General features: G+C 43.3%; 1 protein-coding gene across 1 annotated transcript in view; it reads right to left on the minus strand.

The window, feature by feature from the left end:
- The window catches only part of nacc1b (nucleus accumbens associated 1, BEN and BTB (POZ) domain containing b), a 56239-nt gene extending 32516 nt beyond the window's left edge, over nt 1–23723 (minus strand). The window contains exons 1-2 of the mRNA XM_028823418.2: nt 23357–23723; nt 288–1219 (exon numbers count right to left, since the gene is read on the minus strand). Of these exons, the coding sequence (XP_028679251.1) occupies nt 288–1194 (907 nt within the window). The 5' untranslated portion in view covers nt 1195–1219; nt 23357–23723. The remainder of the gene's footprint in view (nt 1–287; nt 1220–23356) is intronic.
- Between the last annotated feature and the right edge of the window lie 1474 nt (nt 23724–25197).

Below are 25197 nucleotides of genomic sequence, written 5' to 3' on the forward strand. Positions count from 1 at the left end.
TGACGAATCGCGTGTTTATATGTCTCAACTAATGGCAAGAAAAGATAAATATGTCAATAATGGAAGACTTTTTATTTGCCTTGAAAGCACAACAGGATTTCTCTCACTGTATTAAGTTAAATCAGGACAGGATTTTTTAAATGGTGGGTACAATACCTGCAAGTCCTATGCTGAAATTCAAGCCCTGACCATATATAATGGCTTCATTATGGAATCGGCACGTCAAGTGAAATTTTAAGCAAAAGCAAAACCCTGAAACAAAGCAGAGATTTAAAATGTATTCTTACCTGCTTGTCCCACATTCAGCATGCTGTACATTGTGTACATATTACAGATTTGCCTGTACTGCTCCTCGGTTCCCTCCTCTCCAGTCTCCTCTTCCTCATCTTCATCGTGATAAGAGTTTGGAGAATCACTAGTGTAGGCACTCGAGGTTCCTGGACTGGTCCTCTCTGAGGCACTGTTAGTGGTGTTGTTCGGAACTGCTGCCACCACTCCTTGCTGCTGCTGTTGTTGCGGCCCACCCCGGCTAGCCTCCTGGGAAAAACGAGCTGCCTTTCTCATGCTGCCACCACCTCCGGCTCCCCCCGATTCACGATTGCTCCCCTCCCAAAGCCTTTTGGCCACAGGGGTGCAGACTACCGAATCAGAGGATGACTCCTGTTGCTCTGTCTTGACACGAGAAACTAAAGGCAGAGGCGTGTGGCAGGATGTGGGACGCCCTGAGCTGCCACTCGTCGACGTCTGAGTAACAGGGCTTTGGGGTTCAGATGGTGGGGTCTCCTCCGCATGAAGACCCTGTGAGTCGCAGCTCGGCGAGCTAACCTTCAGAAAGAACTCTGTCCCTTTCTCCATGATTTGCTGAATCTGCAAAAAACCGGCAGTGTACATGAGCAGAAACTGATCTCCTACATTCATACTAAGGCGGCCAGTGTAGCAGAATGACAAAATCTGCTGGAAGCTCTGGGGCTGCACGGCTGCAGGCAATTCCACTACGGCACTCTTGCTGCCATTGTTGAAAAGGTCCCGAAAATAGGAACTACTAGCAGCCAGCACGGCACGATGCGCTTTGAAAGCATGGCCTTTCACAACCACCGACACGTCACAGTAAAGCCCCTGTAGACGCTGTTCATTCAGACACTCCAAGATGTTGTTGCCGAAGTTGGGAATCTCCATCTGCAGCGTCTGAGCCATGGCGGAATGCCCAGCACCACAGTGTCTACAGCAGGAAACAAAGAAAGGAAAGAGTTAGAAAAGTCACTAGCAACATGGTTTGGCTAAATTAAGGAAAAAAAATTCTCAGATAGCAACCGATACCTCAGATACCGTATATCGTTCTATTCTACATTCAATAGCCACTTTTGGGTCCACCTTCCTGTAAACACAAATGGCCTGCTCCTCCAAACAGCCAATTACATGGCTACAAACTCAATCTGTGCAGCATGACGGCACAGTCATAAAGATAAGCTGCGTTCCATTTACCTCGGAAGTCAGAAGTGGAAATGATGTCACACCCAAGTCGATCGCGTTCCAGTAAAACATTTGGTAAACCAGTATGGACGCATCCAGGAAAACCTTTGTTGTGTTTGCTCCATTAGAATAAATACCAGTTGATAACAATGCATCAGTCGGGTATTTTTGTGCATCCAAAAACCACAGCAACACGTCCATAGACAGAAGTTGGACAGTGCCGTGTGTTCATGAGACATGGGCAGACAAAAGTGTTAATAAGCAGTATAATATGACAACTTTCAGTAAAGTTCACGGTGTACGTTGCCATTTTGGATTGACGTCATATAATCTGAAATCAGACAAACTCGAACTTGACAGACCAGTCCAGAGTTTCCGAATTGAAAAATCTGATTTAAGGGGGCGTCCCAGTTGAAAATTCCAAGTAGGAACTCAGAAATTCCGACTTCCCACTTCAAATCGGACGCACTATTAAGTTGCCGTTCGACCAGATATCTTAATGGGAGCAGAGCTCAACACGAACGTTTACAAGCCAACCAGGCATCAACTTTTGATTACCAAAACTGAAAAGGAGGTTGCAATTTTTAAAGAGTGTATATTTTTTTTGTAATTAAGATGTTACGCAATTACATGTCAGCTTGCTGCTATCTGACAGCATTTCAATCTGAAATGGCATCACTTAGTGTGTCAGAATTTACGAGTCTGTGTCCTCCCATTCTTTGTGCCAGGTGGTTGGTTTAAAACTAGCCTCTGGGGACTGAGGTGGTATATAATTCAGTTTACTGAGCAGCTGTTGAAAAATGCTTTCACAACCAAAACGCCTCTTACAATAATTAGCAGCTGAAGGTTCAAGTGATGGTTAACTTCAAAAGACGGCAAGATGCTATGGAATACATTCTTCATTTAGTTAAAGTGCGCTGAATATGATCATGATATGAATATTTACAATCCTGCTTTCATGGAACGCAGAGTATCAGCAAATGAACACAAACTGCTTAATCAAGCCTAAGCTACCAGAGTTGGTTTGAGTAAACCATCCACAAACCCAACAAAATGAGAAGTTTCCTTACTTTAGGCCTAAATCCCCAAATCACAACAGTACAGTAAACCCTCCACATTTGCGTTTTAGGTTATTGGTGAGGTTTTGTCGTGAACAATTAAGTGGAGCTTGGCGAAAGATCGCACAAACTTACAGGTGACATACAAGTCAAAAATATATAAACAATATTGAAAGTTATTTGTATCACATAAAATCTCTATTATATATAAAATCCGACGTCTGTCTGTCTGACCGCTGTTCATGAGGGAACTACTTAACAGATTTAGATCTGTTTTTTTTTTTTCTACAATTTGATTGATTTTGCGACTTCTCTCATCGCGCTAAGTATCATAGTTTGCTTGCAGGAGCGATATATTCACCCTAATCCGAGACAGAGGCTGCAGGCCGAGGGATGGAGGGGGAAGCGTGACGTCAGGAGTGGGGAGCCAGGCAGGGCCCTCCTCACTGTCCTTTTTCACTAATATGCGGGTGGAGTTGTGAGGCACGGCTAGTCATATATATTTATTTACATTATTTAATATTATTATTATTACTAGTCATTAAGCCCGTTACAATAACGGGCGCTAGAACAGTAGTGCATAAACATTAGTAGGAACAGTCTATATTATATGGCAAGGGACCTTGACCTCATTCTGTTTGTTGGTCGTATTTTTCTTTGTCTTTCTGCCTTTCTTTTCTTGATGTTTACTTGCTGAACTGACCGTTCTTCGTGGGCTGCCGCCGTGTATTGTGTGTCTTTAATTTTCTGTGACAGTAATACTGGCTTGTACGTCCGTAATATACCTTTAATCTTCTCTGGCGGTAATACAGGCGTGCGCGTCGGTAATATGCCCTTAATTTCCTCTCGCAGTAATACTGGTTTGTATTTCCGTAAAATGTCTGTAATTTTCTCCGACAGTAATATCACGCATCGCACCGTGCCCCGCGCATGCGCACTTCACCAGAAGACACACACACACGGACACCTGGACGCACACAGGGACTTTATTAAAAAGGATTGTGAATTTCCTCTTGGGGATTAATAAAATATCTATTCATCTATCTATTACCCCAACCAACTATGTTGGATAATCTAAGACAGGGTTGGGCAAAGTCAGTCCTCGAGGGCCGCAGTGGCTGCAGGTTTTTGTTCCAACCCAATGGCCTAATAAGAATAACTTATTGCTCAAGTAACACTTCTGCTTCATTTTAGTTGTCTCGTTCATTAAGATTTTGAACCCATATTGCTTATTTCAGTCTTAAATAGCTGTATTCTTGGTTTTTAATTGCTCCTTATTAGCAGTAAGATGCAAATGACAAAGGAAAGCAGCAGTTCTCCATTTAGCTTGTTACCATTTGTGTATTTATCACACAATTAAATACTTGGAAGAAAAGTGAAGAGAAAAAAGTGAAGGACTGAGAATTACTCCTCCGTTTTAGACTTCTGATCATTTAGATGATATCCATAGCAAGGGGTAGAAAATCTAGGATATGTGAATGACCTGATGTGGCAGAGTTAAAGCACTAACAAGCCATGAGATTATTGGCAAGGATTGTTTTCTAATTAAGCAACTGGGTTGGAGCAAAAACTTGCAGCCACTGCGGCCCTCCAGGACTGACTTTGCCCACTCCTGCTCTAAGACAAAGCCTTAAAAAAGCAATAACGAACTACTTAAGGACATTTGTATCAGGCAGAATGCCCAGCGAGGCACAAGTACCACATAACAAGTACTCATCTGTATGTTAAGAAACATTGCCAGTGTACTCGAAAGTTGAAACTGAAAGAGCTCTGCTCAGAAAACAGGCAGCCTCCAGGTGTGACACTTTTGGCCAGTTTATAGTTGACGCCCAGAATGCTTACACGCACACACCATGGCTGCCACGATTCCTGGCTTTCTTTGACGCGTCCTCTGAGCATGTCATCAGAAATTAACACGATGCGTGAAAAAATTGCAGTACCAGCACAAACTTTGGGAAGCACGTGGGTTCAGGTTTTGGTACGTGACATCAGCCTCGTTATTTACGATCAACACCTCCACGGTGACAAAACATGCCGGCCAGAACAGCTGGCATCAAATCACCAGCTGTTTGAAAGTGGATGTGCGAGACAAAATGGAAGCAAATTTGAGACATACGTCTGTAAAAAGTGGAAAATGTCAGAGACAAGAAGTGGGGATTTGGCCGTTTTTACAAGATAATGTAGTGTGACGGAAGGCCACATTGCAGCTACAACACAATCAATGTACAGTAATCCCTCCTCCATCGCGGGGGTTGCGTTCCAGAGCCACCCGCGAAATAAGAAAATCCGCGAAGTAGAAACCATATGTTTATATGGTTATTTTTATATTGTCATGCTTGGGTCACAGATTTGCGCAGAAACACAGGTGGTTGTAGAGAGACAGGAACGTTATTCAAACACTGCAAACAAACATTTGTCTCTTTTTCAAAAGTTTAAACTGTGCTCCATGACAAGACAGAGATGACAGTTCTGTCTCACAATTAAAAGAATGCAAACATATCTTCCTCTTCAAAGGAGTGCGTATCAGGAGCACAGAATGTCACATAGACAGAGAAAACAATCTCTAGCAAACAAATCAATAGGGCTGTTTGGCTTTTAAGTATGCGAAGCACCGCGGCACAAAGCTGTTGAAGGCGGCAGCTCACACCCCCTCCGTCAGGAGCAGACAAAGAGAGAGAGAGAGAGAGAGAGAGAGATAGAGAGAGACAGAGTTTGTTTTTCAGTCAAAAATCAATACGTGCCTTTCGAGCTTTTAAGTATGCGAAGCACTGTGCAGCATGTCGTTTCAGGAAGCAGCTGCACAAAAGATAGCAACGTGAAGATAATCTTTCAGCATTTTTAGACGAACGTCCATATCATCTAGGTGTGCGAACAGCCCCCCTGCTCAATCCCCATACGTCAGGATCACAGATAGTCAGCGCAAGAGAGAGAAAAGTAAGCAATCTAGCTTCTCAGCCATCTGCCAATAGCGTCCCTTGTATGAAATCAACTGGGCAAACCAACTGAGGAAGCATGTACCAGAAATTAAAAGACCCGTTGTCCGCAGAAATCCGCGAACCAGCAAAAAATCCGCAATATATATTTAAATATGCTTAAAATCCGCGATGGAGTGAAGCCGCGAAAGGCGAAGCGTGATATAGCGAGGGATCACTGTACATGCTTCAATGTTTGATGAACGGTTCAATGCGGTGAAGCAAACATTCAAACTCAAATGCTGATGTGCACATGTGCTTTCTTCATCCGTTTCTCAAATGGGCAATACAAGGGTCTCATATTCCCCATCGTAATGGCACAATTTACATTTACAAGTCTCACATACCATCTTCGGTGTTGCTGTTGCCATCTTTTGTTTTTGCACTTTCGCAAGAGCATCTCATACTGCCACCTGGTGGAATACTCCAGATTTACGTAAAGTACGTGCACGAGTGAGAACACTACTTGCATAGCAACAGCGTCCACAAGCTTACGTGATGCGTAGGGACAAGTATATCCAAGCCCTAAAACTGTAAAAGTGCATGACACGATGTCTCAAAGTCATACTAAGCAATACTTGCAAATAAAGCTTTGCCTTCATCAAACAAGTTGTTCTCAAAAGAGTCAAAATCTGACTCAAGTTATGTGCGTAATGGTGTGCAAAGATGAGCAGTTGCATATCTATATTACTAAACCACAGTTTAATTTATGCACGGACGCACCGAAACGCATGTGCACTGCGCTCAAACGCAGCGGCTTCCCACAGTCAGTAGGTGGCGCCCACTTCAGACACACCAGAAGCAAACACGTCCACAATGAAAGAGCTCAAGTAACGGAAATACAAAAGGAGCCCGTATGGATAGACACAATGAACGAACGCAACAACAATGAACGACGGCGCCCACACAAAGAATCCGCTGTAGTACAAATGCACCGCAGCACCCCAGAGTCAAACGCAGCGGCTTCCCAGAGTCAGTAGGTGGCGCCCACTTCATGACCTGTGAACTAAACATGAGGTAAAGCGTGCACGCCAAGTTCTACAGCCGCCCGGACGCGACCGCCCACAACTAAACCTGCTCCTCTCCACTCTGCCAGCAGTCAGTGTCAGCAAAGGCAACGGAATCACATCTCCACAAAACGAAACCGCCTTAGTACAGATATGCTTATTTAATTAAATGACATTTCCCCACACGCACCCACCCTCCATGATATGTCATCCGTCCAAATATTGGACGGAACAGAAACTGATTGCCATTCTTGGATTTACAATTCTCTAGAGAATCGCGGGCTTACTTGTATACTATAATTGGTACTGTAACACGTAATACATGTGACCAATCTTAAGACAACTATGCATCATTAGCTATCCAATGGTATTGAGCCTTCACTGTATATGGCTTGACGTAGGTGGGATATTTGACATAAGAAACTAACTCAGCTGTAATGCGCTGCTCAAATTGGGTTTTACATGGATAATCGCACACTTTAACAATGAAAGAGTGCTGAAAACATGGAAACTTGTATTTGAAATACGACTCTCTGGGGTATGTAAAAATACCACTGCTGATTTTAATGAGTTTTGGTTTTATTGCAAAATACACAGACAACCATAAAATATGGCGGTGTCCTGCCGGCGGGACTCCTTGTGCTTAAGTGGTTAATTTGTTTTTCTTTGCATGTCTTTGACATCTTGTAAAGGCACTTTGAGCTACATCATTTGTATGAAAATGTGCTATAGAGACACATGCTGTTTGTTAGTTTAAGTGCATATTATATCTTTACCATTAAAATTTATTTTTGTTTAAACAACAGTGAGTCAGCCATAACTGACACCTCTCTTCCCAAAACTGTAACATGGATGAGACTTGGTAAATCATAATGTTACCCTGAACTCAACATTTCTTTCAAGCCTTCTTCTGACTGTCCCCCCAGACCCCTTCTCCCACCCACTTCTCCCACCAACATCGCTGAACATAATGGCTTCTAGGTTTCCTTTTTTTTTTAATAAACCCACAACAAAGGCAAAGGACGACCAGTTCCACACAGCATTGCACTGTACTTTCTCACAAGAGCTCGGTAATAAATTAGGTGCGACTTTATGCTAATTTATGACTCCTGGATTGCAGCTCCTTTTTTTCCGAGACTACATGCAACGTTATTCTTTTTTGGCTGAGCAGAAATCTGTCATTTTAGTCACATCTGGCCTAAATCTGAGTTGAATACATTTTCCCTTTCATTCCAAACTCTGTTAAAGTAAAGCTTGTTAAAAGCAGGCTTATATGTTGTGGTTTGCTCCATAAATTACTTGTGACACTGAATTGGCGGAGAAAATAAGTGGAAAGAATAAACAACTAGTCCAATGTAAAATATAAAATGCTAGAACTGTTTGGAGGAGTAGGACCTGTAAACATCATCTCTAATTTACCAATTCAATTTTCAAGTACGGATAACTCCACAAACACAATTGTTCGCCTCCCTGGTGCACCGTTTCCCTCTTGATAGATGTGAAGTCCTGATCGCATTGAAGCACTAAGGAGTGGATTTGTCCCACACGAAGTTCAGATCGCGTTGCAACATGTAGTTTAATTTCGTGAAGCTTAACAAATGGACGTTTTTTCGCAACAGCAACACCAAGTGTCAAGGGAAAGGGTTTTGCAAAACTGATGTTTAATTTCAGTACCAAAAATCCTGAAATGCTGTTTTACAATTTGGGTCTCCTAGTATGTATACAGAGGTTTTAACATCTATATTTGTAAGGCTTTATCTTTTTTTTTTTTTTTTTTTGTTATTAAAAAACTAGGGGGCTTTGCCCCCTGCTCGCTTCACGCGCCAACCATCCAATGAGTGGCACCAACTACTTGGCGACAGGCTGGGATAAAATCAAATAGGTCTGTGTAAGCAGGAGAGCCGACAACCAAATAAATCAATAAATGTTCAATCTAGAAGTAAAATGCATAGATTGTAGCAATCAGGAACAAGGACACACATTTTGAATGTCACACCCAGAAGAGAATCTTGCCTGTCTGATGACTTGTATTTTACATACCATAACAGAATGGACAATACGTTATCCCCGTCGTAAAGTGCCACTATTGGCAGTCAGAAAAAGGGGTGAGCACGACTGTACTGAAAGTTTGGTATTCGGTCAGTAAAAACAAAATGATCTGCGATTTTCAGTCATGTAGTTTGACATGGTGAAGCAATAACATCAGTGAATATGACAACAAAAAGTCACGTAATGTGACAGCGGCTTAATAAATAGACGAAACCAACAACTCCACAACGTATATGTGACAATAATGACCCTATGAACCTATAATATAAAGTAACTGCAGTGCAAAACCATTGAAAGTTAAATTTATCGTTTGCTTTTCAGAGTTTACATCAGTGGCTGTCCTTTTATTTTCTGCTTGAAAGCCTTATTGACCCTTTCAACTGGATCTGTGAAGAACTTACTTCCTTTTACAAAAAATTATATCATTCACCCAGCAGAACACTGAGACCTCTCCACTGTGACAATATCCCCCGTAGCTGAAACACTCTCTGGGTTCTGTTTGACCAGAAAAGCAGGGATTAGGAATTTGGCTGCCTTCTCTCTCCGCCATGCCAGGGCACTGCTGTTGATAGCAATGCAAGATCCACTTCTATATAATTCATCTTTGCTTGTAACTTACCCGATTACTACTTAACCTTCCAAACCAGGACCGATGAAAAGAGCATCAATGTTTTAAGCACTCGTTCTCACATCTGCACCTTTGTTAGAGCTGTAGTAGATGTAACTTGCTGCTCCTGGTAGCATTTGAGCTCATCATGAGAAGAAGTGTTTCAATACAATCATAAGTCTGTGCTTTGCTGGTTCCAGTAGAGTTTGATTTGAAAACAAGCCTGTGAAAGCAGTGGAGCATCTATGTGCAAAATAATGTTGTGATTTGCTGTACTCATCTGAGGAAGCGATGCAGTAAATGAAGTGTGTGTGTGTGAGAAACACACAACCTGCAGCGAGTTGGGTGGGGGTTAGGTAGGTAGGTAGGTAGGTAGGTAGGTAGGTAGATAGGTAGATAGATAGATAGATAGATAGATAGATAGATAGATAGATAGATAGATAGATAGATAGATAGATAGATAGATAGATAGATAGATAAACTTTATTAATCCCAAGGGGAAATTCACAAATTCACATGTGCACCTTCACATCATTATACAGATGGTGAAATATGGTTTTGTCGTTTATCATGGTATATCTCAGTTCTAGTTTTTCAATTACTTTATTTTTTTTTTTTTTATATAAACGTGTTCATTTGCTTTTTGTGTTTCATTTCAGTCTTGTGGCAACGTCACACAATAAAAGGCCACATTTCGTACTGCAAAATTCGATACAAGAAAATTTTGTCTCTTTCTTGATAATGTCATTTGGATGTCAAAGCCTGTAAAAGTTGTCTGGTTTGTAATTTATTGTTACTGTGTTACGGTTCTAAATAATGAGCAGTGTTCTTCTTCTTCTCCTTCTGTAGCTATTGCCATTTTTATATGGGGATGCTATTTTACTTTTTTTTTATTTATTTATTTTTTTAACTAGACAGATCTTTACCTGAAAATTGTCAACTTCTGCTAATCTCATTGTTTAGAATGAGGGGTGTTCAATAATTTATCTACCGGACTAAAAAAATAAAATGCGACAGTCAAATTCACCTTCATACTTGTTGATGTAGTCCCCCCCCTTTCACTTCAACATATTTTGTCCACTGTGCCTCCAACGATGTATGCCGTTCAGAACAGAAGGGTTCATCTTGGTCCATAGCCAACCCATTAACATCAGGAAATTGACATTCACGCAGGAATTTCTTCCATTTACAAAAAAGAAAATAACCACTGGGGTCCCAGGTTCAACCATAAAGTGGATGGTTAAGTTCTATGAAGCCCTGTTCCCTGATCTTTTCAATCCGATCTGATCTTTTGAGATTTGTGGGCCAAATTCATTGTTGTGAAGCAGCAACATGCCTGTTGACCCACACTGTTTCTGTTTGATGGCCTCATGTATTGACTTCACCTTGGAATTGTAGGTTTCTCCAGTGATGGTTGACTTGTGTGGCATGAATTCCAGCAGCAGAACATCCTTTGTATCCCAGAAAACCTAACTTTTCTGACTGAATGCTGCGCATGAAATTGCTTGGGGATAGAGGACCCATTATGCTTCCATTGTATGGAGTCTTGTTTGGTCTCAGGGTTGGAGTGGTGAACTCATGTTTCATCCCTAGTAACAATCGGTGTGGAAAAATCAGTGGGATTTTCCTCTAAGAAAGTCCAAACGAAAACTTTGACAACCTATAAGAAGAATCTAGATGAGAAATTGGGACAACTTCGCTGGTAGCTAAACAAACAGGCTTGATGGACTGAATAGCTTCCTCTCGTTTGTCAAATTTGATTGCGGACACTGTGCCTGAACTTTTGAGCCATGTTTAACAATGTGATGTAGAGATTAAGATGTTAAACAAAATGTTGATGGTTAGATGTCATCACTAAAAGGTCAAATGACCCTTAAGGTTGCGTTACATTAGACGACGTTTCCAACGATTTTCTGTTGTAGCCTTCATATAATCTTAGCGAGTCAGAGCAGGACGGTGACAGCAGTCTGTTGCTGAAGCTGCTCCTCTGTCTGGAGATGATCCTGTTCAGTAGATGTAGTGGATTCTCCATGATTGACAGGAGTCTGCTCAGCACCCGTCGCTCTGCCACGGATGTCAAACTGTCCAGCTCCATGCCTACAATAGAGCCTGCCTTCCTCACCAGTTTGTCCAGGCGTGAGGCGTCTTTCCTCTTTATGCTGCCTCCCCAGCACACCACCTCATAGAAAAGGACGCTCGCCACAACCGTCCAATAGAACATCTGCAGCATCTTATTGCAGATGTTGAAGGACGCCAGCCTTCTAAGGAAGTATAGTCGGCTCTGTCCTCTCTTGCACAGAGCATCAGTATTGGCAGTCCAGTCCAGTTTATCATCCAGCTGCACTCCCAGGTATTTATAGGTCTGCACCCTCTGCACACAGTCACCTCTGATGATCACGGGGTCCATGAGGGGCCTGGTCCTCCTAAAATCCACCACCAGCTCCTTGATTTTGCTGGTGTTCAGGTGTAGGTGGTTTGAGTTGCACCATTTAACAAAGTCCTTGATTAAGTTCCTATACTCCTCCTCCTGCCCACTCCTGATGCAGCCCACGATAGCAGTGTTGTCAGCAAACTTTTGCAGGTGGCAGGACTCCGAGTTGTGTTGGAAGTCCGATGTACATGGGCTGAACAGGACCGGAGAAAGTACAGTCCCCTGTGGCGCTCCTGTGCTGCTGACCTCAATGTCAGACCTGCAGTTCCCGAGACGCACATAATGAGGTCTGTCTGTAAGATAGTCCACGATCCATGCCACCAGGTATGAATCTACTCCCATCTCTACTCCCTTCTCTCAGTTTACCTCTCTGTCAAGATGTTCATGTAACCTGTGTGTATGTGTGTGTGCGAGACCATCAATTATGTTGTCTGTTAGGCTTTTTTTCTCTGAATTCACTGTTGTAATCTTCTTTATTTATTTATCTGGTTTGTACATCGCTATATACTGTATACCCTGCTGTTCTTCTTATATTCTGTAAGTGCCTTGAGCATGGGAAAGGTGCTACATAAATAAAATGTATTATTATTATTATTATTATGCTGGTGCCCCGCCCAGGGTTGACTCCTGATCTGCCCTCAACTGCTGCTAGGTTAGGCTACAAACCTTCCCCCATTAACCAACCCCAACACCCTGAATTACATCAGGCAGGTTTGAGATTTTTGTGGCAGCGTGTGTGTTACGGGGTACTTTTTGTGAGTGCTACTGCCTCACATTTGGTGGGACACTCAAAATATGAAGATAGTCATCAATTATCCACCAGAGCCATGATGACTGCTGGATCTCTGCCAGTCCCTCTCAAGTAAATGAAGTAAATTTTTCATGCAATGAGGGGACTTGTCCAGCTCATTGTCTACACAGTCAGAAATGACCAGTGCACGGTTGTACTCTCAGTTAAATTAGGTACAGTGTGAGCATGAATTGGTTTGGGAAGGTCTGAGAAGATTTTTGTTTTGGTTACCATGGTGGTTAGTGCTGCAGGTTCACAGCTACAGTAACCTGGGGCTCCTCTCTCAGTCTGGCTACCGTCCTTGGAAAATCTGAAAGTTCTCTGTTTGCCCCCACGTTTTGCCAATGGCTTCTGTACACACTTTGTTCTTCTCTTAGGTTAGAAAGAAATGCACATCAAGATTAACTGTCATGTGTAAAGTAACTTAAGATGGCCAAATATGCGCATGTTCATGATAAATATGGTGCCCTTGCGTGGTACCAGACTTGGTTTCTACCTTGACCCAGTGCTCCCAGATTGGCTGACACTCCCTGATTTCATAAAAGGAGCAATTTGGGTTTAGGAAATTGATGGATTTGTCTCATTTCTCTATACAATACCTGCTAACCTTCTTAGCATTACGTTTACTCCCAGAAAACGATCAAAAAATGTTACTACAGTTAACAGAACCCTGTAAATACGAAAACAACATAATACAGTGGTTCTCAAACTCGATCCTGGGGACCCCCTGTGGCTGCAAGTTTTTGTTCCAACCAGATTCACAATCGGTGATAATAATCAATAACAACTGATCTCATTTAATTAGCTAGTCTTTTTTACTCTTCTCATTATTCTGCATTCAGAAAACACAACAGTATGGTTTTTACATTTATAAGACATTTAGAATTATTTCTATTTTTTTCTAAAGCTATAAATGCTTAACTCTCTGTTGTTGCTTTCATATTATTTTCCTCTTTTCCTGTGTAGTTTGCTCCCTTCATTTAACCCTAATAGTGACAATTAACAACTAGCATAGCAGACACTTGGGATGACGAAAGCAAAAACGAGTTCAGTGTCAGGCTCGCAAATTACTAAATAATCAACTAAATAACCAGAACACCTAGAAAAGCAGAATGAAAATTAGCTTGAAAATACGACTTAAAAAAATGACATATTCCGCATACATTTTAATAAAAATCTACCAAACTTAGTATGTAATTTCTACATTGACTCCAAAAACACAGAAACTGGGAAATAATGACTCGATTAATTCGGCTAAGAGTCCAATGAAAAACAGAAGTTGGTTGGAACAAAAACCTGCAGCCACAGTGGGTCCCCAGGACCGAGTTTGAGAACCACTGACATAATACAATAGGAAAACAGAGATGGACCTACCATTAGAGCGATCTCTTGTGCACCCAGGGGCCCGTGATGGTAAGGGGACTTTTCACAGATCTACCACCCCAAGGCTTGATGAAACAAGCGAGTCTCTGCCTGGTGAAATGACCAAGGGGGACAACACCCCAAATGACGAAACAATGTAGACTCCTGGTGTCAAAATTTGATGAAGCGATCAGATGTTTACAATCCGAATGAAAGAAAATGGGAAGTACCATGCAGCAGTAAAATAATGGGTGTCCATGTGCGGCACTGTTAAAAGTATGATCAACTATCTATTAAGGAGCTAATGCTGCACTGCATTTGAAGTTGGAATTTCCACCCTGGAATGTCCTAACAAGTCGGATTTCCTACTTGGAAACTCTGGCTTAGTCTGTCGAGTCCAAGTTTCGTCTGACTTCAGATTGTGATGTCAATTCAAAATGGCAACGTACACTGAAACTTAGCGAAAGCTGTAGCGTTTTACTGTTTATTAGCACTTCTGTCTATTTGCGTCTTATTAAATCAGCCGTACACACAGTACTATCCAACATCTCTCCGTGGACATGTCGCTATGTTGTTTGGATGTGCAAAATACTGTGTAATGCATTGTTATCAACCAATATTTAACCACAGCAAGCACAAAGGTTTTTCCTGGACACATCCGTTTTGTAGATGTGAAAAAACTTTCATTCTATAGACTTCAATGCGACCGAGACTACACTGGGTACAAACACCTTATTGCTTTTTCGCAATTCAGACATCCGTTGGATACAGCAAACCCCCTCCTCACCCCCGTGCTGCTTCAAACCTATGGGAACTTCATGGGGGATATGTTGCTTCAACAAGACCCGAGACTTCACAGGAGAAAAATATTGCTTCATCCTATCAAGAGGGAAGCAGTGTGCAGTGTGACATGATGGTGTGGTGCATCATCATGGCCGAAGTAAAACCAGGAGGATTTGAAATTATCCATTATTTGTTTTGTAACCATCATGGTACCGGTTCCGTGGTCTGAAAGCTGGTATTGATATTGTGAACGCGGTCCCAAGGGGACGCAGCCGCTCCTCCGAAACCCCCTCTTAAACAGTGAACCAATGGGAAACAAACACAGCTTTTCATCTCCTCTTTGCAGGATCAGCTTCTAGCCTGCTGCCGTGCCGTGAGATCTGCATCTCATGCTGGGCTTCGAACATTTAAAAAGACCGTGCCACGGCTGTCCTAGTGTCTCACTGCCTTGTCTCTCTTCCCCCAGACATCCTCTGCTCCGGTCAGAGCTCCCAAGCCAACGTCAACGCTTTGAGGAGGAAGATTTTGTATTCTTTTGACCAAAAGAGGCAGAGCCGAGGCAGCCGGTTTGACAGTTGTCCCTCGTACAGCCGGATCGCTCCCGAAAGAGACTTGTGTTTGTTCCATCTCTTCTGGAATAAAGTTTCTGTCTCTTGGAAACCCCATGAGTGCTCCTGTGCAACTTTGTGACCCAAGCGTGACAAAACCAAAGTTAAAATTCTACCACTGATCCAACACTAGCAGATGAACAAAAAGAAATGATTTTATAAAATGATGCTTTATATCGACGTCAGGCATAGACAACCGAGGTCCCAGAGAGCCTTGGCAGCTGCGGCCTTTTTCCAAACTTTTTTTTTTCCCCCAATTTTAGGCCAGTCCTTGCTGTCAAGTGAAGTTTATTACTTTTATCATTTAATGAAAACCTCACTGTCAAATAACTGTGAAACTATTCATACTGCAGGCTTCGAATGTCAAAGAAATCCAGGAATATATTCAGTATTATCACAGCTTTAACAACAAACAAAATTAAATTCCTTCTTCTATCACTTCTTTGACGTTTATTAACATTCCTAATTGTGTCCCCCCCACCCAAACCGGTTGATTCTGCACAAGGTGCAAATAAATACCATAATCACAGAGCAGCATACTCTGCAACGCCAACACCAGTGTGTGTGTTCATCATAAAGCCCAGTGGACTCCTTTAATTTGAGGATTCTCGTCTCCAAGATTTGATTAGTTGCAGATGACTCACAAATTCAAACCACCACGAACCTAAGAAATTATTACATTTCAGCATCTATAGCTCAAGGGTGTTAAAAGAGCAGCTAGCATATATGCCAATGCCATCCCACACAATGCCCTCCACTTCTTTACCGGTGTTCAGTTTTTCCATCATTTTTTCAAAAGGATTAAGAGTGTTTTCAGGTTTAACTTAAGACCCCGTCACGTTGTGCTATTTTACAGCAACCTTCAGTCACAGGTTTCACTGACATAACCGTGGCACGTCGGGGCAGTCACAGTATACTCCTGTGATGACTGGCATGTAGTATGACATCCCCAGCGGCTCCATCCAACCAGTCTACAACTCACCTCAACAAAATCGATGCGTAGTGGCGGGCTCGGAGTATGCGAAAGGTGACAACCAAATTTCACTTTCCCACCCCAGGAACTTTGTTTTCTGGAATCGATGAGTTTCCCTGGCCACTTTCATGTATTATGTTCCCACCACACAACAGGTACTGTAACCTTTATGCAAAACACATGATGTGTAAGTTAGACTGATGTGGTGTGAAGTAGGGTGCATTCGAGAGTTCATCAGGGACCCTGTCCCCACTTACTGCTTCGATGTGGTGTATGGCACGGCACAACAGGGAGGTGACTATGTAGAGTGATGTGGTGCAATCAAGAGTTTGGGAGTTCACAGGGAACCCCCCCCCCACCACCACACCTTATAGTTGTGAACCAACCATGACTTCTCGGAGAAAATTTAATGCTTCAATGCAGTGCTTGGTGAGACACACCAGAGTGGGGACTGTGAATAGTGATGTGGTGCGAAGTGCAGCACAATCGAGAGTTCACGGGGGATGCCCTGACCTTAATGCTTTGCAGCGATTGTGACTATACAGGGGGAAATTATTGCTTCAATTCGGTGGATGGAACGGCATACAAGGGAGGCACGATGCGATGTGTGGTGTTCCATCTTCATGGTTTACTCTCCAAAGTCCAAACACTCTTAATGGATTTGTAAGATGGTTCCAGCCCAAGCCACACCATCAATAGTGCCTGGTTGAACGAAAAGTACATTACCTGGAGTAGGAGCTAAAAAGAAGTACCAGGAATTACAAATGGCCCGAGTTCCTGCGGTGGGAATGCTACAAAAGTTCCTGCGTTCCTGAAAAAAAATTCCTGTGGTGGGAAAGCGCCTAAAAAGCACTAGAAGTACAATGCACAAAAAGCAGGCATGAGGAATAAGAATGGGAGTGTTTTAGATCTCACAAACAGAAGAGAGGCTCGTCTGTCTGATGTCTCACGTTTGTTGTACCACAAAAGTATTGAGAACAAACACAGACAGACACGGCAGCTGAACTCCCTATGTCTGGAAAACATCCTAAGGACACCTGCGCGGTCAGGCAGCATGTTAACTGGCTGCCAGAATGTGGCAAACTTGGGAGTATGTGGAAAGGGCCAATGTTGTGGCAGATCTCGCTTTGTCTAAAAAGTCCGAGTACAACGCCAGAGTTGTCAGAGTGCACACGTTACTGGTAATCAGAAAAAGAGGTGAGCTCATGATACTTTGGAAATTTGAAACGGTGCTAAAAAGTCATCTGCTTTGTCATCCCCACTGATTTCTCACCATGTAATCCAACACGTTTAGGCAAAGAGATCAGAAAATGCAGTTTGATGCTACCTCCAACTAGAAGTTGTGTAATGCAACCTCAACTTAAACAACCCAATTTTATTTTCTGTACCACGTTTTCATAGGGAACACTATTCTAAGGTACTTCACAAGTACAATATTATTACACAACTGCTTACATAATTTTTTGTTTCCTTATACATACTGTACATACAGTATATGACAGACGTGACTTTGTTCGTTTTCTTTCATTCCTGAAAACGCATCAAAATCGCTGATCCAGGACAGTGACTTACAAGTAGGCATTATAGTGACATCATAAAGAAGGGAAAGTACACATAACCAGGGCTGTGGAGTCGGGACTCAAAACTTCCGACTCCATAACGTTTCACATCACCCTCTAGGTGGGGTGGGGTGGGGTTAAAAAAAAAACCAAAAAAAATACTTTTCAACATTTACAAAAATGGTGGCAAACGCTTAATAACTTTGATGAAAACATCCAATTTCATTTACAGTCTAGTGCAGGATTTTTTTTTAAACAGCGTAATTAATGGATGTCAAAATGGCAGGTCTTCACATAAGAGTCATAGCAGACTGATTAATAGTAAAGCACCGTCCTGGAATGACAGCTTTGATGCACTTTAAGGAATAACTTTGAAGGCTGAAGTGAAGATTAATAATATTCAGTTGCACCACTGTGGCATGTACGTTTAATAAGCTTAGGAAATCTTATAGTCTGCTTAAGAAATCTTACCCTTTCATTTACGATATAGAATTAATTTGTACTTATTACTATTATCAGTATATTACATTATGCATTGCTTGCCATTCGTTTTCATTCTTTTGCAATATAAGTCTGTGAGAAAGTAATTCTTGGGCTCTACCGAGAGAAACGTCAAAACCCACTCTTATTCAAATCTACCATTTTCACTCCTACATGTAGATTTGAAAACACAATGGGAGGTCTGGAACTTGATAATACACCTTATAAGAAGGACCAGCGGGTCATAGCGGACTCGTCAATATCTACATCAGGGATCTCAAACTCCAGTCCTGGACGGCCACAGTGGCTGCAGGTTTTCATTCTCATCCTTTTCTTAATTAGTGACCGGTTTTTGCTGCTAATTAACTTCTTTTGAATTCATTTTAATTGACTTGTTGTTCCCTGGAATCTCTTCATCGTTCCTTTGAATTTCTTCATTTCTTTCCTTAAACAGAACTGAAACATGAAGTGAGTGAGCCAACAGGAGACCAACTAAGTCAGGGCCTCAAACTCCAACAATTTCACTCCAACCACTTGCTTAAGTAGTTGGCAAGTTTGCTGTTAATTAAACCCGTTCTTTAATTCCATGGCTTGTTGCTGCTCTCATTGTACAATAGCAGACATTTTCAAAATTGTTCATTTTTTTCTTTACTTTTCTAAGAGCTCAGTTAAAATATTTTGGGGACCTGAGCAAATCAGCATTCCTGAGACCTTCATCTTTCATTATTTTCAGATACTGTATGATGGTCACAGTTTTCTTTGGCTCACTTTGTATCTCATTATTGTTTGCCTGCTAATTAAGGAAAAAGAAACAATTGAGGGGTCTCAGTCTTCAAGAGCAAGTTAATTAAAATTAATTCAAAAAGTTAGTTAGCAGCAAAAATGGGTCACTAATTAAGAAAAGGATTGGAATGAAAACCTGCAGTCACTGGGGCCCTCCAGGACCGGAGTTTGAGATCCCTGATCTACATCCTGACAATGAACAGAAGTAATCAAGAAAGCTAACAGGATGTTAGGTTAGATATCATCATGTGTGGAGGAAAAGTCAAGGGAAGGTATCCTTAAGGTATACAATCTCCATATTACAAAAAACATGTAGAGAAGGTCTAGAGGAGAGCGACTAGGCTGATTTAGTGACTGAGAGGTTTGAGCTATGAGAGGAAATTGAAGGAAATGAAACTTTTCAATTTAAGAAAAACAATCATTGACAGGGGACAGGACTGAATTGCCTAAAATTATGAAAGGAATTAGTACAGCAGACCCCAGTTCACAGGAACATGATTAGAAACGTAAAGGCAGATTTTGCACAAATATAAGAAACCTTTTCTTCATGCAAAGAACCACAGACTCGTGGAATAAATAACCAAGCAGTGTCATGGACAGCAGGGACTTTAGGGACCCTCAAATCTTAACTTCATGTTATTTTGTACAGTCTAGGTGAACAGAATGGTTGCTGGATTGAATGCCCTGTTCTCAACAGGAAAACTCAAAAATGAATAAGTTGGTAACATGCTGCGTTCAAATGCGATGGGACAGAAGTTTACCCAATGGTAAATTCAAAAATTGGAGGAATGTCAGACACAGAGGAAGCAGCAAAAGTAACTGAAGAAGACTTAATAAGCTTACATAGAAACATGGAAAAGTGCCACATGTGAGCACAATGAATGTCAATTATAAATACAAGATGGGAGACAATGATCTACAGCAGTGTTTTTCAACCTGGGTTTCGTGGAACCCAAGGGTTCCGCCTAAATCTCCGGAAAATGCTGGGACATACTGGTGGATAATTGCACAGGGTTCCGTGAGCAAGGTAACCATTTGTGCGCAGGGTTCCACTCCAGCGAAAAGGTTGAAAACCACTAATGTACAGGCAGCAGCCCCTAAAAAGGATTTGGGGGTTTATGTTGACAACTTTTTTAGCATCTAAGCAATGCAAAGAAAATGATGGGTTAGATCAGAAAAACTGTTGACTTTCGCCATCCTAATCTGCCTTTGTCCGGGGACTACTCAGGGAGAGGCAAATACTTGGAAAAGGGGCAGTGCAGGCTCTTTTTTCTTAGGGGACGGTGTTCTTTCACATCTTCCACAACTCTGTAATGGACAATATGGTGTGCTGGGCTAGTAACATCATGTCAAGAGCGGCCCACCAAATCAATAAGCTAATTAAAAGGGCAGGCTCCATTATGGGACGCTCTCTAGACCCGGTGGAGGACATTGGAAAAAGGAGAATGAAGACAAAGTGAGTGCCATTATAAACAATGCTGCACATCCTCTCTCTGATAAACCAGTGCGAAGGACTTTTAGCCAACAAATTATTTAGAAGACGTGTGTCAGAAAACGTGACTTTATAACAAAGCGCCTGTGGAACACCTCACTGGGACTGTAACTTTAAGAAGTTTTCTTTCTTTTTAAATATTCTCCTTTTTAGTCATTCTGGTGTGTGTGTGTCACTATCGGTCTGTCTAAAAGCTACCTGAAGTTGAAACAGATGGGCTACAAAAAAAAACAAAACATTTTAAGGTGCCTCACCGGGACTGCCTAGTCAAACAGGAGTCTTTTGATGTTTTTCTTTCTCTTTTGAGATTCACTTTTTGTCATTGTGCTTTTGTATATCTATTTATTTAAAGAGCTTCTGTAAAAAGACAAATTACACCCGGGGACACATAAAGCTCTATCAAAAAATAGAAAATTTATAAACCAAGAGACGTTATGCTCAGACTACTATATATAATACACTAGTGAGACTGCAGCTGGACTACTGTGTGCAGCTGTGATCACCACGTTACAAGAAAGACACAGCAGCACTCCATGCTTTACAGAGGAGAGCAATCAGGAGCATCTCAGAACTTCTTGCCATGTCCTACTGTGACAGACTCAAAGAATTCAAACTGTTTGGTCTCGAGCAAAGGAGAGTGCATGGGCACCTCATCCATTCATCCATCCATCTACCAACCCGCTACCTAACTACAGGGTCACGGGGGTCTGCTGGAGCCAATCCCAGCCAGCACAGGGCGCAAGGCAGGAAACAAACCCCGGGCAGGGTGCCAGCCCACTGTAGGGCACATACACACACCAAGCACAAACTAGGGACAATTTAGGATCAACAGTGCACCTAACCTGCATGTCTTTGGACTGTGGGAGGAAACCCACGTAGACATGGGGAGAACATGCAAACTCCATGCAAGGAGGACCCGGGAAGAAACCCAGGTCTCCTAACTGCGCCACCGTGCTGCCCAGACCTCATCCAAGTCTTCGAAATTCTCAAAGGCATTGATAAAGTAGATCCAGCAGAACTCTTTAACAGTGAATCACAAAGTCGAGGAACACCAGTGGAGGTAATTAATAAGCGCATTTAGGACCAAAGCCAGGAAGCACTTCTTTACACAAAAGATTTGTGGGACTAACTACCGAGACATGTAGTCGAAGCAGAAACCTTGCCCAACTTTAAGAAGGACCTGGGCGTGACATTCAGACAGCTTAGCCGATACCTAAACAAACGAGCAGGACAGAGTGAATGGTCTCCTCTTGTTGGTCAAATTTCTTCCATTTCCAGGAGTGCACTTACTTTTTCACACTAACGTGTACTTTTTGATCATGGCACCTGAGACAGATGATGTGTTGCATGTTGATTAGCACATGCCAGTAAGGATTTCGCCATAGTCTGTACCCGTGACCATAAGCGCCCCATTCTGCCAAGTGTCACGTTCAAAGTTTTGCTTGCTAGCCGGCTCACTTACTGTTTTTCCAGGCAATTCGAGCAATCATAGCCCTCAGGTCCACAATGCACTATGCCTGGCGCAGCTCAGATCCTAAATGAAGTTTCCTCTCTCTTTTTTTTTTTTGATTTACATTTCCCCTGCCAACCTTATCCACAGAAAGCGTTCTGATTTAGATAAATAAATAAAACGCTCGCGCGTGCTTTCGCTCAAGGGCCCGCCATGTATATTCTCCTGGGATGTAATTAGCACCCGCGGCTTGGTAATCAGCGCCAGTCACGCCGCTGCGGTGGCACTCTGTCTCCTTCTCCCTCTGTCTGCCTGTTAGGATAGGCTACGATCGCTTGGCACGGGCCGGCGAGGGTGGCAGGAAAGGAAAGCCGCCCCCCCTCAAAAAAAAAAAACATTAAAACTCTACTTTATTGGGCTTAGGAAGTGCGGTGAGGAGGCTGTGCCGTCGGCCCGGGTTTGTGCCAATATGACGGGTGGCGCGCTGCGGGTCCCACTCGGTGCGTGTGCGCGCCGCTCGCGCTCGACATCCTGGGGCCTACTGGGAGTCTGGATGCCAGGCGCACGACACTTTCCTCACCCTTCCTTCCAGAAGCCAAATAAAAGGGGGGGGGGGGGTGGAGGGGAAAAAAAAAAAGCGACATGGTGGCGTCTCGTCGGTGTGGGCTCGTGCGGCTCCTGAACTCTTCTGGGCGGAGCGCAGACCGTCCGAGACGCACCACCATTTCGTCAGAGGGTCTCTCCGTTTTTTTTTTTTTCTTTTGGCAGGTCTTTTGGTTTGCAGTACCTGTGTACCCCACCCCCCTGCAACAGGTCTATTGAAGACGAGACAGAAATGTGACATCTTAACACCAACGATAAGAATAGAAACGCGATCATCCGCCTAAAAAGGAAAATGATGCGCATCGACCAGCTGCAAAATAAACATTGCACCCACCACCCCCCCCCCCAATCAACCACCTCCCCGGCAAAACCCCGAGAAACACACACTCACACGCCAATGGGTGCTCATCTGCTGGCTCAAAGGCAAGTGTCGGGGCTCTTTAATACGAGATTTCAAAAAGTTAGACGACAGCCGCAGTGTCGCCCGAGTCCCTCCGTGGGGGCACCAGAGCCGCTCGCGAGCCTCCGAAGGCAACTGGTTAAAGTTTACTTAGGGCTCTTTCCGGCGGCCCATCCCCCCGTCATATAAATACAACAAGAACCACAAACGGACTTTCCACACCACTCGCCTTCCACCCCAGAAAAAAAAAACAAAAAACAACCGGACCACTTAAGCCGATCGACAAACGTCTCCCCCCCACACCATCCCGGCCGCAAACACACCAAAGGCCGAGCCTCTGGGGGGGCGGCGGCGGCGACGACGAAGAAGCCGGCAGACCCGCTCCACCGTCGAGCATGGGCCGCCTCTGCCCCCCCCTTCCCGATCCGCCGACACCCCCGGAATGTGAAGCAGCGGCGGCGGCAGCAGACACGACTCACCCCCTCGGTGAAGGCTGCTGGAAACGGTTTCAATGGAAGAGTCGGAGGCTTTCTCTCTCTTCGCTCGCTCTCTCTCTCTCTACAGGCAGCCATTCATTGTCAGCACAGGCGGGCCGCCGAGCGCAGAGTTATCGAGGGCAAACACTTCCCAGTGGGTGCCGAGCCCAGAGCCACCGATTGCAGACACTGATGTTGACAAATCAGACACATCGTGCCCGCGGAGGGTGGCTCGACAGCAGCCATTCCAAGGAAGCCTGTCTGTGTGAATGCGCCGCACTCGATCGGCGGAAAGGTAGCGTCTGTCTGTGTGGTCTGCCCTCTGGTCTCGGTACTCACACGGGGGCCACAAATTTTAAAATGGGGGGGGGGGGGGGGGGGTATTCAGTATGCACAATTTTAAGTAGGAGTCATCGATATAGTATTCGATATACATTTCTATTCCACAATAAAAATAATACATTTTATTTATATAGCGTCTTTCCCATGCACAAAGTGCTTCACAGAAATTCAGAATGAACTACAGGTCAATTACAACACTGGATACAAATAATAACTGCATAAAACACTATAGTTAAAGGAACACAAAGCATTGAAATAGAAAAAGAATATAAGAATAGAATAAGAAACAACAAAAAAAATACAAATAGTATGAGAAAATTTGTGATACAAAAAGCAAATCTTCCAGAGCACCTGGTCAAACAGAACGGGTCAGAATGTCCGGGTCACTTCAATGCCTTGCTAAATAAATGAGTCTGAAGTTGTTTTTAAAACAATGAACTGAATCGGCTGATCTCATTATGTTAGTGAGGACATTCTGAAGTCTAGGTGCTATAAAGTTGAAGGCCTCTGTCAGCTACACACAATGAGGTTGCCAGACTCTGTCTGCACTATTGGAATTAAGGGAAAGGTTAAAGGTAAGGTTTTTAAGGGAGTGGTAAGACCACCAATGATGTCTGGAGCTGAGACTTCTTCTTCTTTCGGCTGCTCCCGTTAGGGGTCGCCACAGTGGATCATTTTCTTCCATATCTTTCTGTCCTCTGCATCTTGTTCTGTTACACCCATCACCTGCATGTCCTCTCTCACCACATCCATAAACCTTCTCTTAGGCCTGCCTCTTCTTCTCTTACCTGGCAGCTCTATTCTTAGCACCCTTCTCTCAATATACCCGATCTCTCCTCTGCACATGTCCAAACCAATGCAATCTCGCCTCTCCGACTTTGTCTCCCAACCGTCCAACTTGAGCTGACCCTCTAATGTCCTCATTTCTAATCCTATCCATCCTTGTCACACCCAATGCAAATCTTAGCATCTTTAACTCTGCCACCTCCAGCTCTGTCTCCTGCTTTCTGGTCAGTGCCACCATCTCCACCCCATATAACATAGCTGGTCTCACTTATGTCCTGTAGACCTTCCCTTTCACTTTTGCTGATACCCGTCTGTCACAAATCACTCCTGACACTCTTCTTCACACACTCCACCCTGCCTGCACTCTCTTTTTCACTTCTCTTCCACACTCCCCATTACTGTGTACTGTTGATCCTAAGTATTTAAACTCCTCCACCTTCACCAACTCTACTCCCTGCATCCTAACCATTCCACTGACCTCCCTCTCATTTACACACATGTATTCTGTCTTGTTCCTACTGACCTTCATTCCTCTCCTCTCCAGAGCATATCTCCTCCTCTCCAGGGTCTCCTCACCCTGCTCCCTACTATCACTACAGATCACAATGTCATCAGCAAACATCACAGTCCACGGAGACTCCTGTCTAATCTCGTCTGTCATCCTGTCCACCATCATTGCAAATAAGACAGGGCTCAGAGCCGATCCCTGATGTAAT

Source organism: Erpetoichthys calabaricus, chromosome 17, assembly GCF_900747795.2.
Source record: "Erpetoichthys calabaricus chromosome 17, fErpCal1.3, whole genome shotgun sequence".
Lineage (NCBI taxonomy): Eukaryota > Metazoa > Chordata > Cladistia > Polypteriformes > Polypteridae > Erpetoichthys > Erpetoichthys calabaricus.